At 41.8% G+C, this 18,183-nt stretch overlaps 1 protein-coding gene across 3 annotated transcripts in view; it reads right to left on the reverse strand.

The window, feature by feature from the left end:
• The window catches only part of LOC111870072 (homeobox protein araucan), a 218,762-nt gene that overhangs the window by 121,964 nt on the left and 78,615 nt on the right, over positions 1-18,183 (reverse strand). For all 3 annotated transcript variants that reach the window (XM_023862050.2, XM_023862051.2, XM_023862052.2), the window contains exon 2: positions 2,618-2,980. In XM_023862050.2, the coding sequence (XP_023717818.1) occupies positions 2,618-2,980 (363 nt within the window). The remainder of the gene's footprint in view (positions 1-2,617; positions 2,981-18,183) is intronic.

Genomic DNA, 18,183 nt, shown 5'->3' on the forward strand with positions numbered 1-18,183 from the left:
GAGGTTCTCGTATGCCTACATTTAACATGGAAAGTTTTGTACAAAATTCAGCCTCGTGATCTATTTTTGGAAACTTGATGGTCACTAAATTTTGTTATAACTTATTTTGTTTTATGTTAACTACAGCGAAAAAAATACTGGATTGCGGGTACAGATTACAGTAAAAGGTAAAACTATCCCTGTGAAAGGCCGTGAAGGCCCATAAGGTTGTAAGACGTCGCGACTCCCACATTTTCTAGACAATCGGCTCACAGATAGCGGTGAGGTTGTCAGCCTTATGCATCAGCCGCCCTTTACACCCCAGGAAGATTCCTGGTACTCATTTCTGTTTGAGGCTGAGTCAACCCGGGGCCACAATGTGGCTGGAAGGATTAGGTCAACCGAAAAAAAAACGAAAACAATGACCTCATCGGGACTTGAACCCGCGACCTTCCGGATTGTAGCACAGTGCCTCAACCAACTACACTACCACGTGCCCATACAGATTATAGCACTATAATAAACTTCATTGATAATAAAAATGAAATTACAATCGTACAACAACAAAAAACTTTCAATAACAGAAGTTTAAATGAACGAAAAGTTTTCGGAAAAAAGACAAGGATATATGATTATATGCATAACGTAGTTGGCCGCGCCATAGCTCAAGCGGTTAGTCGCTGGCTTCCCATCGCGAAGCCCCGGGTTCGATCCTGTGTCTGGTCAAGTTGGATTTGTGGTGGACGAAGTGGCGCTAGGGCGGGTTTTCTCCGAGTACTTCGATTTCCCCTGCCAATCTTCATCCCACCAAATTCTCCATCATCATAATCACCCGGGAATGCTACAATAGGCCAATCAGTGGCCGCCGTGCCGAGTGGACCCAGTTGGAATCAACACCACACTAAGTGAATTAAAAAAAAAAATATACGCCTTACGTCAGAGTAAAATCAACTTTTAAAAACTGATAGCGAAGTCTGTGTATTGACAGCAACAATTTGGTTTCGAAAGAATGAAACAGCACGAATGAGGTTTTAGAAGGAAACAGAGACATCAGAACAAAAACCAGATGCTCCAGGCATGACCAGCGGAAGTGAGAACTGGCAAGGAACTTGTGCTCAGAGTGAAGACAAATAACTTAGCTAACCGACACTGGAATACAAATCACTGTGACAAAGATATTCAGGACGCCCGTAAAGCGGGGGGAAGCGCCAACATGGGGAGGGTTTAGGAACGGACAATTAGCCCTATCTTGCACAGTTCGTGATGTGGAATTTACTGTAACTATAAGAATAATTTATATTCGCGTTCTTTGAGATGAATAGTTTCCCTATAAAAACAGAACCAACTTAAAATGTAATCCAATGCTGCTGTCATATCTACAGTTTGGCTCTTCAAATAACTTCTGTCTCTTACGTACAGTGCTCAACACGTCACATCTGTGGACGCGTTTCTTATATGCTTCACGGGTGCTAACAAGGACCTATGCTCACTGTCATCGAGCTCACTGTCCTTTTATGTTCAAAGGAGTTACGAAACTCACTCGTTCCTTGAAAATAGAAAGTTTAGACGCCTGTACCAGCGTTCAGAAATTCTTCCAAAAGGAAACCTGGGCACGGATATTCAGCTACAAGTACGCAATGTGATAGATTGTAACTGAGATTAGCTCTTTCTAAGGGGCCTCCCCCCCCTCACCTCAGGACGGAAACAGATGCAGTTTCCGGAACGTGGTGTTTTCTGTTTTCTAGAATACCGGACGATGGAAAAAGTCCAAAACCCATTAATTCTGTGCAATAATGTGAAGGTTCATTTTGACGAATTATGACGCACATGTAATGCATTGCCTGTCTCTATTCTACCGGTTTACAGCCTAATGCACACATGGCCTCATGTCCTGACTTGTGGATGAGTGGCCCTTCACCATCTGTGTCTTGTTATTTGGATTCAAGCCGATAACTGAAATAACTTCATTGTCGGCCCCGTGTTATTTGTGTACCTATAGATATATACTGTTGTGCAATACAAGTTACTCTGTTGTTCTCATGTTATTGTTGATGGAATACCGTTCTGCGAGCGTGCGATCAGCCAGCAGAGTCGGACGTACCTCACGTCAAGTCGGGCCGACCCATAGCACATAAACTCGCTGTGGCTACACTTGGTATGAAAATCACTTCACGAAATCTTCATAAGAATAAAGCAGGTTCAGTAATGTATACTACTACTACTACTACTACTACTACAATAATAATAATTATCATTAGAAAAGTAAAGCTGTCCCTCTGCTTTATTAATTAAACACCACACCATGAAAACGTATAAGAGAGCAGAGGTATAGAGCTCCACCACTCTTTGCCTCGACACTAGATGGAGGTTAGTGGTCAGCTTCGCGTCCCGGTCGCTTTACCCCCCAGGAAGATTCCTGCTATTCATTTCTGTTAGAGACTGAGTCGATCTCATGGCCACAGTGCGGCTGGAAGGATTAAGTCAACTGAAAAATAACAGAGACCTCATCGGGAATCGAACCCGCGACCTTCCGGATTATAGCATAGTGCATCAACCAACCACGCTACCGCGTGCCTACCTTTTTAATGATAGTGATGATGATGATAATAATAATAATAATAATAATAGTCACACTTACCAGCGGCGAGTAGAATGCTGAGCTATCGACGCCGATACTGGGGTAAGGGTTCTGGTCGGTGGACGGGTAGGGGGTGCCATAGACGCCAACCCCTGACGTCGACAGCCGAGGATAGGATGAGAGGGCAAGTCTTGCAGAGTCGTACTGACAAGAGCAGACGGTCTGGCCCGATACTGGGTCTGTCATGATGGGGCGCCCGTTCTCGCAACACGAAGTGGCGCTCGCGGAGGGCGGCGCACCGTTACCTGTCGCGCCGCCGCCACTCCCCGGGGACACCGCCCCGGCTGTCACGCCGGACCCTGAACTCGCGCCCGCACCAAGAGGCGGGGATGTGGCCGTCGTGGGCTGTCCGGCCACCAATAACTGCGGACATAAGACAGTTTCCACAGTGAAATTATGCATCCGCAACCTGAAAACAGTTGAGTTAATACAGCGCTAATGACTCATCCTGCTATCGGCAGTTACAGCAGCCATCTGTGAGGAATGTTGTACCCGGTTAGCGCTGTAGCCAGGTTTCCTCGACGATTAAACACCCTGTAGAAGTTTATAAATACGTGCAAGTAGTGCAAGCCCCCCTTAAAATTCAACTGGAAATCATTTAATACGTGTCTTTATTCTTAACCTTCTTTCATTTCATTCACACCTGTATTTCGTTCCCTCCTTTTTTCGTAAAGTGGATTTAACGTTTTTATTCTTCAGTTGGCACAGTTTTCAAACGCAGAGCTGCCACTTTGTTAAGATACATATAATCACAAACCATCTCCTATTTCATAGTTCACAGTTCTATACGGATTCTACCTGTAAGGGACTTCCCAGCTTTTACGTCTATTGCATCATTTAAACAGTTGAAACGCGGGAAATTGGCCACTTACAAAATGGCGCGCCACTTCTGAGACATCGTAGAGTGCAACAAATTTCTGAAGCAATTGTGTCGTATCTACGCGCTCTACCTAAATTAAAATAATGACGCGCTTACGCCCAAGTGTAACTACGGCAGCACTCTCCTTTAATATACAAAGGCTTCATTCTACAAGAACGTGGCAGAAATGATATCTCAGTCTAGTCCTAAACAATATACGGCTTTTGAAACTTCCAAGCCTATGCAACAACAGGGATTTAACTCAGATACAGTTATCTTTCCCACGTGTTTTTCTATTTTAGGAATACCGAGCCCTACAAAATTTTATTATTTTTCCCCATCATGTGCTCCTTTGGTCCATCAAAATTTAGGAACACAGTTCGTCTTCAATGAGAATGATGTATGAAACCAGTAAACATGTTATTACGTTATTCTTGGATATAGCACTGTGTAGTTTTATAAAATGTATGTAAGTTTGCATACAAGACCTATAATCTCGTGGGTAAAAAAAATAAAAATGCCTACTACAAGCATTTAGTAGACACTACAAATAGGTGAGTTGGTCCCACTCAAAATTCTGCTTATTACATGCCTTACTATCTTGACAAACTTGTAAAATATCAGATGAAGTATATCCTGTACCGGAGCTAATATCAGATGAAGTATATGCTCTACCGGAGATAGTATCAGATGAAGTATATCCTGTACAGGAGCTAAATTAATGACTGCTCGTAAGCGTCAGAATTCCAGACTCCTTGGCCCTGCCAAAATCCAAAAATTTCCATATAAACACCGTACTGCACGTCAAAGACAATGGAACACGATATTATAGATCATGATAAATTTCCAGTAATATCGAAATATAAGATTCTGAATTTAAAATTACCGAGAACCAAGTATAAATAAAGTTCCCGGCCACTTATAATTATGCAAATAAAAAATTGGATAGGATTGATCAGCGTCAATAGTGTCCAGATTGTTAGTAATGCTCTTTTTATTTTCTGTTACAACGTTCGACCACTGAAAATAGTTGATATATTCAGTAAAGTCTCGCTACAAGGGATTAATGGGGGGAGGGGGGGGCAAAGTGTCCGTTATAACTGACTGAAGGGGTACTCACGGAAGTACACCATAGCATACATATCCAATACACGCAACAAACATACAAACCTACTGTATGATTACATGAAAGTTATGTTAGGTTTCCTTTTTATTTTAAATAGTTCTCTAACTACAAAACCTTCTTAGTGTCTCAACATCTCTAAAAATTCAGAATCGTACACAGCTAGATCGTGTCTCCTATATCGGGGTCCGTTATAACGAGTGCTTACTGCAATTAATTTTTATAACTACAGATTTACTCTCGTAAAACTCTTTTTTTCGTCCGCTGTTACTTCGAAACACGTTTACTGGCACCTAGTTTCACAGTATTATAAAGATAAGCACCCACAATTAAGTAGACACGTTGGACTGTGTATGCATGGAGTATAACTGGGGCTCTCATATCTTTCCTCGTAGGTTTCATAGGCATCAGTTTCATTATAATTCACTCTGTTACTGTAATACAAAACATATATTTAAAAAATCTGGAATTGAATTTCAGGGCAGGCCCGTTGGTTCTAAAGCACAGCTTCCTCACGCGCGTTGATACGATTTGGGGGAAAACAGCTACAAGGCAACACATGATGGGATATTAATTTTTGTAGGCTTGGTTTCTTTGTTGATGCATTCTCTTCTACAGTGTCACAAAAGAAATTACTGTCATGAGTGGCTTATTGCCAGTTGGATAATGGGAGTGGTGTCGTGTATAGTGTAAGTGCTAAATAACATGGCCTCGGGAGCATGGTCCCGTATCCACAAGGGTCACATTGCCACTTGTCAGACTGCCGATATCTCACTGAATTTCTGCAAGCAGGGCCAGCACCAAGCACTGGCACCGAACCCATTCACTTCCGCCCACGTACTAACCACAAAACAGATTTCCCTGCTACAAAACAACAAATTCCGTGGCTTTAGTCCGAAAGCGAACTATACCGACCGAGCGACCGCCGCTCTTCGGCGAAGGGTTAGTGCCAACTTCAGCGGATAGAGGCTGTCGCGTGGTCAGTGTAACGGATCCCCACGGCCGTTAATCTCGGTTTTCTAGACCGGAGCCACTACTTTTCCATTCAAGTAGCTCCTCGGTTATTCTCACGGGGCTGAGAGGATCCCGTTCCAGACCAATAACTTCTCACAAAATCTTGTAACGCCAGAAATCGAACCCGGGACCTCTGGATCTGTAGCCAGCAACTCTGACCACCAGACCACGGAGGCTGCTATCGCGTTTAATGCTATTCTCCCATTATGAGCCCTCGCAGTCAGTGCAGCTACAACGGAAGGATGACCGCGTTGCATATGGCGTTCCCACAGTAGTGAGTTTGAAGAGAACGGTGTTCCATGATTTTTACTGACTACGTGGCGGTACAACCCAGAACACCGGTCTTCATGGTCACGCCGTAGCCTTTGTTGTTTTTGTTGTTTTCGTCACTACTGTATGTTATTTTCAGAAATCGCACAAAATGAATTGACAGAAAGCAGACCTTGCGCTGCACCTCCGAAAATTCTGAAGGAATGCCAAACTAAATCTGGCGGCGGGGGCACTAAGCTTTGTTGGAAGAATTTGGATTTGATTCGTGTCGGTGTCACGTAGCCCCAATTTCATATATGAAACTCGGAGAAAACACGTTAGGGTACATAACTTACTTATGGAGCTGAGCCCTTCTTGAGGAGAAGCCAATTCTGCAGCTACTCCAGAACTTCACAGCATTTTATGGAACCCAAAGGTTCATTACCGTGCTCACAAGAGCCCTCCACTGGTTCCTACCCTGAGCCAGATCAATCTAGTTCATACCACCCCATTCTATCTCTCTAAGATCCATTCTAATATTGTCCACCCACCTACGTCTTGTTCTTCCCAGTCGTATCTTTCCTTCTGGCTTTCCCACCAATATCCTATATGCATTCCTCTTCTATCCATTCGTGCTACATGCCCTGCCCACCTCATCCTCCTTGACTTGATCATTCTANGTTTTTGGACATCAGACGAGAAGACAAAAGGTTCTGGACTGAATGGTAGCATGCATTACCCGATTCAATCGCCTCTTAATTTCCTCCTGAATCAGGTTTTGATTTTTTACAGTCGTATATAAAGTACATAAAGTAAAACAAATTTAAGCAAGATATCCATGTCGTCGTCATCATCATCACTGGCAAAACACCCCTATCCCTTTTTTAGCCATAGCCTTCCTTAGAAAATTCTGCCACATTCGACCATTTCTGGCAATCTTTTCACTTCTCTCGTTTTCGCAACAGTAATTTTTTATTATAAAGCAAAGTCGTCAACCTTCCATCCGACCCCCAACCTTGAGGGCCAGAACTTTGTATTTATGACCCCCCCCCAGTTATTCCCCCAGACAGAGATCTTCCTTTTCATCATCATCAACATCTACGACTCCCAGAGCTATGGTGGAGGTATTCTAACCCGCCTGCACACGGGGGCTCCGTGTAATCTTAAACTTTTACTTGAAACGTTTTTCGAGTTGGTAAAAAAGAGGACATACATGAAGAGTAAGCTCAAACTCTGTGCAATGGGATATATGTGGTACGATTAGCTTTGCAACAAGAGATGTCTGTCTGCGATAAACACCAAGGGCAGTGAGATAGCAAAACAAAAGAGTAGACATTTCAGAAACATATGTTCCAATGTTGTTAAAATTATTTAAACGTTTTAGATGTGTAGGTCTATAAGCATGTTATTCTTTGCATATTTTATGGTATAATACACGAATTATCATGCATTAACGCAATTAAAATTTCATAACAAAAATGAGTTTTAATTTCGTCTTTCGTGTTACTTCTACACGAAAATTAAAGTACTGCTTTGGGAGATAAAATTATTTTGTGTACATTTTAATTAGCAGAACAGTGTTATTTTAAAATGGCCCCAAAAATGACTTGCCTCGTTGCTGCTTCTTAAGCGCGTGCCGTTTTGCCAAACTGAACAGCTGAAACACGAAATTAATTTTAAGTCACCCCCTCCCATTTTTAAGTGTAAGGACGGGTCTATTAGTTGACCCCCTGGCTTATTGTATTTCAGTAACAGAGTCAATTGTGGAAACTGTCATACAGAACACGAAGAAGGTTTAAGTTGTAATATGACCAGCGTTACACTTTCGTATTGCCCGAGAGTTCGAAGCATTACAGTCAATATACAATGCTAACCTACTATACGTACTATACGAGTCTACAACACACGATAAATTGCAATTAAACACAATGATAGACCTGGATTTTCTGACTGGTGTTACTGCACTTCCGGCTGACATGTAGATCATGGATTTTCTTGATTGGTGTAACTGAACTTCCGGCTGACAGGTGGCTTACCATTGATTTTCTTGATTGGTGTAACTGAACTTCCGGCTGACATGTAGCTTAACATGGATTTTCTTGATTGGTGTAACTGAACTTCCAGCTGATGTGTAGCTTATCATGGATTTTGATTGGTGTAACTAAACTTCCGGCTGACGTGTAGCTTATCATGGATTTTCTTGATTGGTGTAACTGAACTTCCAGCTGAAGTGTAGCTTATCATGGATTTTCTTGACTGGTGTAACTGAACTTCCAGCTGAAGTGTAGCTTATCATGGATTTTCTTGACTGGTGTAACTGAACTTCCAGCTGAAGTGTAGCTTATCATGGATTTTCTTGACTGGTGTAACTGAACTTCCAGCTGAAGTGTAGCTTATCATGGATTTTCTTGATTGGTGTAACTGAACTTCCGGCTGACATGTAGCTTAACATGGATTTTCTTGATTGGTGTAACTGAACTTTCCGCTGAAGTGTAGCTTATCATGGATTTTCTTGATTGGTGTAACTGAACTTCCAGCTGAAGTGTAGCTTATCATGGATTTTGATTGGTGTAACTGAACTACAGGCTGACATGTAGCTTATCATGGATTTTCTTGATTGGTGTAACTGAACTTCCAGCTGAAGTGTAGCTTATCATGGATTTTGATTGGTGTAACTGAACTACAGGCTGACATGTAGCTTATCATGGATTTTCTTGATTGGTGTAACTGAACTTCCAGCTGAAGTGTAGCAAATCATGGAGTTTCTTGATTGGTGTAATTGCCCTTCCGGCTGACATGTAGCCTATGACGGACAATTACTAACACTGGATAAACCCAGTTAGACGGTCATCACAATTTTAAACCATACTTTACAGAAGTGACAATGACTGCCTTAAAGAGAAAGACAAAAGCTATAAAATGCAGCGACCATCCTACACTAAGCCTTATTGCACATACAGCAAAGATACTTAAAAGAAGAATCGAAAGGAAAATAGAGGATATACTTGGAGAGGATCAGTTTGGATTTAGAAGAGGAAAAGGAACCAGGGATGCAATTGTGATGATGAGAATTATAGCAGAACGAACTTTGGAGATAGATGAAGAACTGTGTGCTTGCTTTATAGACTGGCAGAAGGCATTTGACCGTGTAAATTGGGTCAAATTAACGCAGATCCTAAAGGAAACAGGTATCGATTGGCGTGAAAGAAGATTGATTAGTAAATTGTACATGGATCAGAAAGTTAGAGTGCGACTGGACAGAGGGGAGACAAGAAATGTGAAGATTGGAAGAGAAGATCGACAAGGATGCTGTCTATCACCAATTCTGTTAAACTTGTACGGCGAATGCCTTACCAAAGGAGCTCTGGACGGGCTCGGAGACTTCAAATTAGGAGGGCAAATTATTCAAACTGTGAAATATGCAGATGACCTTGTGTTAATGGCTAAGGAAGAAACTGTGCTACAGGGCATGATTGATAGACTAATTGAAATTGGAAGGTGCTATGGCATGGAAATGAATGTGGAGAAAACAAAAGTAATGAAAATTTCGAGACAACCAACCCCAGTCACAATAAAGATAGACCAAAAACAACTGGAGAATGTGAAATTTTTTAAACATTCGGGTAGCTTGTTAACAGATGATGGAAGGTGTAGGTGTGAAATTAAATGTAGGATTGCCATGGCAAAAGCTGCATTTAGCAATAATAATAATCTTTTTACCGGCAAATTGAACTTAAATTTGAGGAAGAAACTAGTGAAGTGCTACATCTGGAGCATGGCTTTGTATGGGGCTGAAACATGGACACTTAGGGCAGTAGATCAGAAACATCTGGAAAGTTTCGAAATGTGGTGTTGGAGAAGAATGGAGAAGAATGGAGAAGATCAGTTGGACCGATTATGTGAGAAATGAAGAAGTGTTAATTAGAGTCAGTGAGCAGAGGAATATCCTACACGAAATAAGAAAACGGAAGGCTAATTGGATTGGTCATATCTTACACAGTAACTGCCTTGTAAAAGACGTTATAGAAGGAAAGATAGAGGGGCGGATAGAAGTGACCACAAGACGAGGAAGAAGTCGTAAGAAGATGCTGGATGACCCTGGGGACAGAAGAGGATATTCTCATTTGAAGGAGAAAGCTCTAGATCGCATCAAGTGGAGGAACTGTTTTGGAAGAGACTGTGGACCTGTCGTCTGACAGATTACAGATGAATGAATGATTATTACATTTTTCATGAATCGCGGTACGTATTTGTTTATTCTATTTTATTATTTTTATTTCAATTTGTATTCGGTTGTTTTTTATATTGTTATCGAAGTTATACCTGCTTATTTCTTTTATTTGTTTGTATTTTTCTTCCATTCGGTCATGGTTTATCGTTCTTATGTTTTCCCTCGATTTGTCTTTCTTTCTATCCATCTTATTTTCTTTCCCTATTCTTTGTTCCGCGTACGTGAGCGGTTCCTGTCAACTCTCTGCTCCATTAAGGCTAACTGCACCTGCTACATTTAAGTTATGCTCATAGCCGTTTGCTTCCACAGGTGACTCGTTGAGCGCGCCCTGCGGCAAACTGAATAGCGTATCACAAGTAGGCACATGCGTGCTGGGAAACGTTATATGTATGAAATCAAATTTATTATTACTTGAATACTGCCTAAGAGAAACGGATAGCATAAAATTGTTCGTAATATGGTAACTTAGTTATTTTCCTACGTACTGAAATGTATTGAACTATGCCGAAACATTACTCGAACATTTGTGGAACTGCGTCTAAACCGGCACTGGACTTTTACTGACTTGTGTATAAACACGTACTAAACGTATATTCAATTATTATTATTATTAGGCCTACTGGATGTGCCTAAATAGGTAGCGAACATTTGTTAAACTGTGTCTGAACATGTACCAAGCATTTACTGAATTAACTGTTTGAATAACTCGGCTTGGGGAACATACATAATGTAGCATGTAGAATCATTGTTAAATAATGAATCTGTAAACAGCCGTTGCTAGGTAATGACCGTAAACAATAACAAAGAAATGGTGTTCTCTACGCGGTCCGAGAGATAGCCACGTGACTCAGCAATGAAGGAATTGTTGGAGGCGGTGTTTTCTGTGGGGTCCATGCCGAGGCTATACAAACGAGGAGCATCTGCGATTACGAGGGAGTCTTGAGGCGGCAGCGAGAAGAGTAGGAAGGCGATGTGAGATGGCAGCCAGCCTGGGAGGTCAGTTATTGAGCAAACTGGTTGGTGAGTGAGTGAGTTAGGCCTCCCGATCGACCTTACAGGCAAAACTTTCACAGTTTGTCCTCTCCCGTTCCTTCCCCATACAAGGTGTGGCAATAAAGAACCCGGATTACTTTTATGACTCATTTCCGGCCACGTCATTGACGAAGAGGAGGGTAGGGCATTGACCCTTGGACTTCCCTCTNCGCCACAGCCACGGTATTCCAGCCTATATTGCGGAATCACACACGTCACGTGCTACGGTCCTGCAGGTAGAACTGACTGATGGGTTTCCTACAGGGCAACAGTCCAAACGATTTGCCGGCCGGCCACACCACACACACATCAGTTTCGCCTTTCAGTCTTCAACTGTGCAGGCCGAACGGAAGGCCAAACTGTGTGTGTAGGGGGGCCCTTAAAGGTACGCTGCGGTTCAGTTGTTGTGGGCTGTTGCCGCGAGAAGCTAGCAGCTGAGGCTGAAGACAGTTCGGGAAACCAGAGGAAGGGGAATATCCGTCGTTGGATGCCGCTACCAAGCAACGGCTAGTGAACACGTGACTGTATATTAGTGTGTGGGTAACAGTGATATATAAAGTGTAGTCACGCGTTGTATCAAAGAGTCCAATAACTCCAATTACAATTCCAATCCGGTGTATAATCCATAAGATCTTTATAATATAAAAATGTCTTAATTTATAGGCCTATTTGACATAAATGCTTCTGTATCTTAACTAACTTTTTGTATAATGGGTTGTGTCTAAACATGCATCCAGACCTTCATGTAGGCCTATATTATGTCAGTTTTTACAAAAATTTCATTTTTCTTAACTTTCGTTAAATATGGGCCTCTATCATCAATGCCAAAAATAATCAGAATGCGTTCACGGAAGCCATTTTCGTTAGGCATCTCCACACAGGGGCACATGCACCAGTGCATAACACAACAACAGTTTCTGTTCCATTCTGACGACGAATGGGAACTTCGTTAAGGGACAGTTCCTTAAACAGTACTTGATTTACAATTCCAGTTCTCATTCACAGACAAAACACTGCAAAACACAGGGGATAATTAAAACAAGAAAGACATCAAATACATTTTTTTGTTACTAGATTATAAATGATAACTATTATAAAAATAATTGCTACTATAATATGCGCCTTCTGTATCTTAACTAACTTTTTGTATAGGAATAATTGCTTACATTTCCGTGTCCCCGGTCAGTGTTTCAGATACATGCATACTGCCGCAGACAAACAGGTCAGGGCGGATGTATAAAAATGTTCCTCGCCATTGTACAAAAAAAGCCGATGGGAAGTATGATACAGACTACTGCTCAAATGAAGTCTTTAATTTCGACTTCATTGTCGTGGAAAGCACAGAACGCTACAGTGCCTACTCCCTCGATATAGGCAAATCCTGGGACTCAACGATCCTCGTTCTTGTACGAAATAAACACGTCAAGATATGCTACAAACTTCGCCATATCCGTTTTAAAATTTACATTCCAATTTTATGATGTCGCATGGGAGTTGTGACGATCATGTGTACAGTTCTCCCAGGTTCCGTGTATAAGCACGGAATTTTTTTGAATGCTCTTAACAAGTTAGTTCATTTACCTCTGAATAACACATTTTATTTACGAACTGCTTTAATTCAAATGTAGGCCTATACACCTTTACGTTTAAAATAACTTCTGAACTTCATGCAGAGATATATATGTGGCTTATATCGCCTATTATAATAGGCCTATAAACATATCCTATACTGTATTATATCTGAAACAGTTGAGCGAAATATTAAGTGCTTTGGAAAATAGGGCAATTGTTGATATTATGAAACAATTAACTTTGTGATTTACACAGTTCACTCAATATTTTTAGGTATTAAAATCAATGGCACTGATGTGAGCATGTAGTATGTACAAGGGCCGCGCCATAGCTTCCCACCGCGGCGGCCCGGGTTCGATCCCGGGTCTGGTCAAGTGGGATTTGTGGTAGACAAAGTGGCGCTGGGGCAGGTTTTCTCCGAGTACTTCGGTTTCCCCTGCCCATCTTCATTCCACCAATTGCTCCACAATCACCCTCACCTATCATCTGGAGCTGGTACAATAGGACAGAAGTGGCCCCAGTACAAGGGACTTACTCCCACCCACTAGCAATAAAAAAATATATATGTACAAGGGCCGCGCCATAGCTTAAGCGGTTAGTCGCTGGCTTCCCACCGCGGCGGTCCGGGTTCGATTCCGGGTCTAGTCAAGTGGGATTTGTGGTGGATAAAGTGGTGCTGGGGCGGGTTTTCTTCGAGTACTTCGGTTTCCCATGCCAATCTTCCGTCCACCAAATTCTCCATCATCATAATCACCCGGGGCAGGCTACAATAGGCCAATCAGTGGCCTCCGTGCCGAGTGGACCCAGTTGCACTCCACTTAGTACGTATAAAGGCAGAACTGCATACAGAATATTGGTTGGTACATCATTTTAAGGTCAATAGTGAGATAGGAAGATAACATTTTGATCGGTTCTTGGGGAACTGGATCGGACGGGAAGGAACTGGTTCAGTACCACGTGCAACAGCTGGCTTTGGTAAGCCTATTAACCTGCTAAGTCTTCGGATTCTACTACCAGAAGATGGAAAGTTAGCCTTTTATTATCATAAAGAAGTAAGAAGGTAAACTTGTCCCTGTGCTCAATTACGTAAGCACTGCGCCATGAAGACATACTGGGGACTGGAGGTATAACTCCACCTTTCTTGACCTGGGAATTTGATGGATGTGAGCCATCAGATTCATGCCCCTGCCGCTTTATCCCACAGAATAATCTCACATCGACATTTAGGCACAGAAACTACTAACACAAAAGTTCCTAATACGAAATTTATAATAGTAGTTTCTGAACATGTTGATGTTATACCTTCTGAAGATAGTCAGCTGACCGAAACATGTAAAGTCAATAAATATCTACAAAGTGAATCACACTGGATGGTGTCAACGATTATTCTATAATTCAGTTGTGGACTGTTAACCAGAGGGCAACGGCGTGACCATGGAAGCTGAAGAATCTCCCTCGGTAGAAGCCATTGCCGGGAAACGGCTAGCGGAAACTATTAGAGATCGAGGACACCAGCCTACGTGTGTCAGAGAACTGTAAAGTGCAGTTCCGAGGGATGTATACCGCTGGTCAATAAATGCAATTCATCCAATCCATACCCAGTCTGTAGTGACACCCTGAATCGTGGCATACATATGCATGTATTCAACGTTATATATAATTATACTCATTAAACTGCGTGGCCTGTAGTCCTCAAGCGAACTATATACCAACCGAGTGACCGCCGCTTGTCAGCGAAGTTAATGCAAACTTTTGCGAATAGAGGGTGTCACGTGGCCAGGGCGACGGATACCCACAGCCGTTAATCTCGGTTTTCTAGGTCCAGTTATACATAATATGCAGTTATATATAATATATATAATACAGTTATATATAATATTTATCGTCAATTTGTACAATTCTTGGAATATAATTTTTAGTTTTTAAAGGGTTGTCTTGTTTCAATAATGTGGGGATGTTTATGGGTAGAGTCATCTAGAGATGTGGGGTTGTTTATGGGTAGAGTTATCTAGAGATGTGGGGTTGTTTATGGGTAGAGCTTTCTAGAGATGTGGGGATGTTTATGGGTAGAGTTATCTAGAGATGTGGGGTTGTTTATGGGTAGAGTTATCTAGAGATGTGGGGTTGTTTATGGGTAGAGCTTTCTAGAGATGTGGGGATGTTTATGGGTAGAGCTATCTAGAGATGTGGGGATGTTTATGGGTAGAGCTTTCTAGAGAAGGCCTGATGATGGTCGAAAGACCAAAACATGTAGCGTGATATCACAATAAAACACTAGTATTGAAAAAAAAAAAAAAGTTGTGATAAAGGGTACGCACAACAGGCTGCATAACTTACGAATAAAAATTTATTAAATCTGTTACTTATAGGCCTACATAGTCCTAAGCCTATTTATTATTCTACATGCCTAATTCTGATCAAATTAGTTGACACAGACTATGCTTCAACACGGCGTAGTTAACTCTAGAAGCAGAAGCTTTATGTTATCGGGGCTGCTACTTTCATCGGTTAAATAATTTCAACTGGGTCCACTCGGCACGGCGGCCACTGATTGGCCTATTGTACTTGTCTCGGGTGATTATGATGATGGAGCAATTGGTGGAATGAAGATTGGCAGGGGAAACCGAAGTACTCGAAGAAAACCCGCCCCAGCGCCACCAATTTGTCCACCGCAAATCCCACTTGACCCGAACCCGGGCCGCCGCGGTGGGAAGGCAGCGACTAACCGCTTGAGCTATGGCGCGGCCTAAGGCCATAACAATCTGCAATGTAGGGAAATATCCCCTCCACATGTTTCTTGTCTGTATAATTCGGACAAAATGTCAACAAACGTCACACTATGTCAGATACAGCAATTTTTTGTGCCACGTGAAATTTTCGATAAGTGCCACTTGTAGGATTAATTTAAAAGAACATTTCAAGAAAAAGTTATGACATAAGACAAACATTTTAAAACGCGTATTTTCATTACAGAATGCGTCTTTTCTGAAATAATGACCGTCGCGTGCCAAAGCTGTCTTCAGATGCGGGTATGTGATATTCACAATATCAGCCTTGTTTCTGAGGCCTGTGGTTTAGTACGAAATAACAGAATGTTGCTGGGAAATGAAGAGGGATCTTGTGACGGAACAAGTATGGAAATATGTCAACACCGGGATCTTCCTTTGATGTCCATTTTCTAAGTAAAATATTTACATAGTTTCATGCTCATTTTCTTGCTCAGTCTCCCTGCTTATGCTCATAGCACCTAGCATCGTAAAGCACGAAGATGCTCAAGCCGGACACTCCTAAATTCCTGATAAAGATGGCGTATTATATTTAAACTTCTTTTCAAGGCACGTCACGAAAAGCGATGGCAGGTGACAGTATCTTACTTATTCAATCTGTCAACTTTCCTGCGCAGCCTCGACCCTAATGAAGTGTTATCTACTTCTTTTCAGAATTCCCGCAGTCCCGCCTCAAGTTTATGATCGCTTTGTTACAAATTGCCGACATTTCATCTTCACCAAAACATCTCCACGAATCTCATGGCCACTCTGTAACGAAAACATTATTTCAGAATTCCCACACCCGAGGCGCTGACAGCGGTGGTAACAACTGCCCGTGCACGTAGAAGAGAATCTAATTTATCTACAGTCTTTTCCGTTTCTCCGTCTCTGGTCCAACTAATATGCTAACATAACCGTTCATAATGTTACATTTCAGCATCCTGTTACACTGTATAGATATGACTTTTGGAGCTTTGTTCCGTCTATGTGCAACATCGTTCACTGTTCTTCCTTCGTATTCCGTTATTGGACACTATATGTTTCGGCCTAACTGGCCACATTATGGTAAAGGATTTTGCTGCTCACAATAATGCGGTTTTCTTTCCTCCTACACACCTTAAGATGGCCAGGTAGAGCGAAACATGTAACATAACCGTTATTCTATCGTGCATACGTCTACTTCACGTCCATTGTTTCGTTGCTAGGCAACAGTCGAATTCATAAATGTAGTACCAGGGCGGTAAATAAATAACCCTACTTACCTATATGAATTTAACTTAATGTCCTATTTTATGTTTTTTTGAACATTTCATTAAAAACAAAACGCGGACGAAGAATGGACATTTTCGGAACTGTTCCTTTTCTCTGCTGACACGAATAGGCCCTGTATCTTTGATGCTCGCTAACAAGTAAACAATCATTGGCAGTGGCATAAACTGAATGACTGTTTATTCCAGTTGGACGCTATTCCAGACGTAAGGTTGGGTGCACTGGTTCGTTACCTTCCGTTGCATGAGGACCCGACTTGAATCTTTAAGGAAAGAAACGTCTGTACGCCCACTGCTGGCGAATTTTCACTTCAAGTCTTCCTTACCGTGTACTGGAACTACAAGGTTCTTGCTAAGATTGACAAGTGATAAGCGATTTTATTACGGGTTATTGCGGAAAAACTGAGCGGAGAAGAAAGGCTTTCGATTGCGTTAACTTGGTCGAAAATGTCAGACAAGTATCCGACAAAACGAAACAGTAAATATTTGCACCTATCACCCAACTACATAACATACGGCTTAGTATATATACGTCCCTCCTGTCATTTTCAAGTGTTTAAATCGTCATGAAGGCTGACAGAAGCCACACTCTTTCTCCATTTTCCTTCTATAAAAACAGCAACAGGACAGTGCTGACAGTGGGCGTGGTAGCCTTCATATATTTTTATAGTAACCATGGCAACGAAGCATGTTATGGAGGCCAGAAAAATGGCACATGTATAAGCCCCAAGAATCTAGAGACGTTAAAATGTGTAACAAACAAAAATCATTACTCAAATTGCAGTGCGCATTTTTGTGCGTGGCAGGCCAGGACACTGTATACAGCGAAACGTCTGCCAGTTCCATCCTGTGGACGCGACTTTGAAAGGGAATAGTTTATATAAAAGTGTACCTCTTGGAGAAACAACCCCAGCAAAATTAATTATTTTTGTGTTCCGAGAATTAGGTACAGGGGTGTCCAAGAAACCTATACGTCAGATGTATTTATCTACCATGTTTCTGCAATCGTATAAAACGCGATAAATGCAGGAACTCTCCTGTTGGTGCACTGCCTTCGGGAAAGAATTTATGTTTTTGCAGTTCCAATAAAGAAGCACAGGATGCGCAAAGTGGCTGATACGGCACGAACCTTCCAAATATTTCTCACTTCAGGAATCATTTTCAATTTTTGTCTTTAGAATTCTGTATGGAACACAAGACATATGTTCAAGTCTTGGAGAAGTTGCTGTCAAGGAGCGGGTAAGAAAAAAGTTGAAGGTTACACTACACTATGGTCCAAAATAGGCCTGTTTTCATTTTTATTTGTTGTAAGATAACTCGGATGTGTATTCGAGTAGTTATGTCGTCCGGAGACAGGTCTGTGTTTGTATTCGAGTAGTTATGCCGTCCAGAGACAAGCCTGTGTTTGTATTCGAGTAGTTATGCCGTCCGGAGACAGGTCTGTGTTTGT

The sequence above is a fragment of the Cryptotermes secundus genome, unplaced genomic scaffold (genome assembly GCF_002891405.2).
Source record: "Cryptotermes secundus unplaced genomic scaffold, Csec_1.0 scaffold355, whole genome shotgun sequence".
Classification (NCBI taxonomy): Eukaryota; Metazoa; Arthropoda; class Insecta; order Blattodea; family Kalotermitidae; genus Cryptotermes; species Cryptotermes secundus.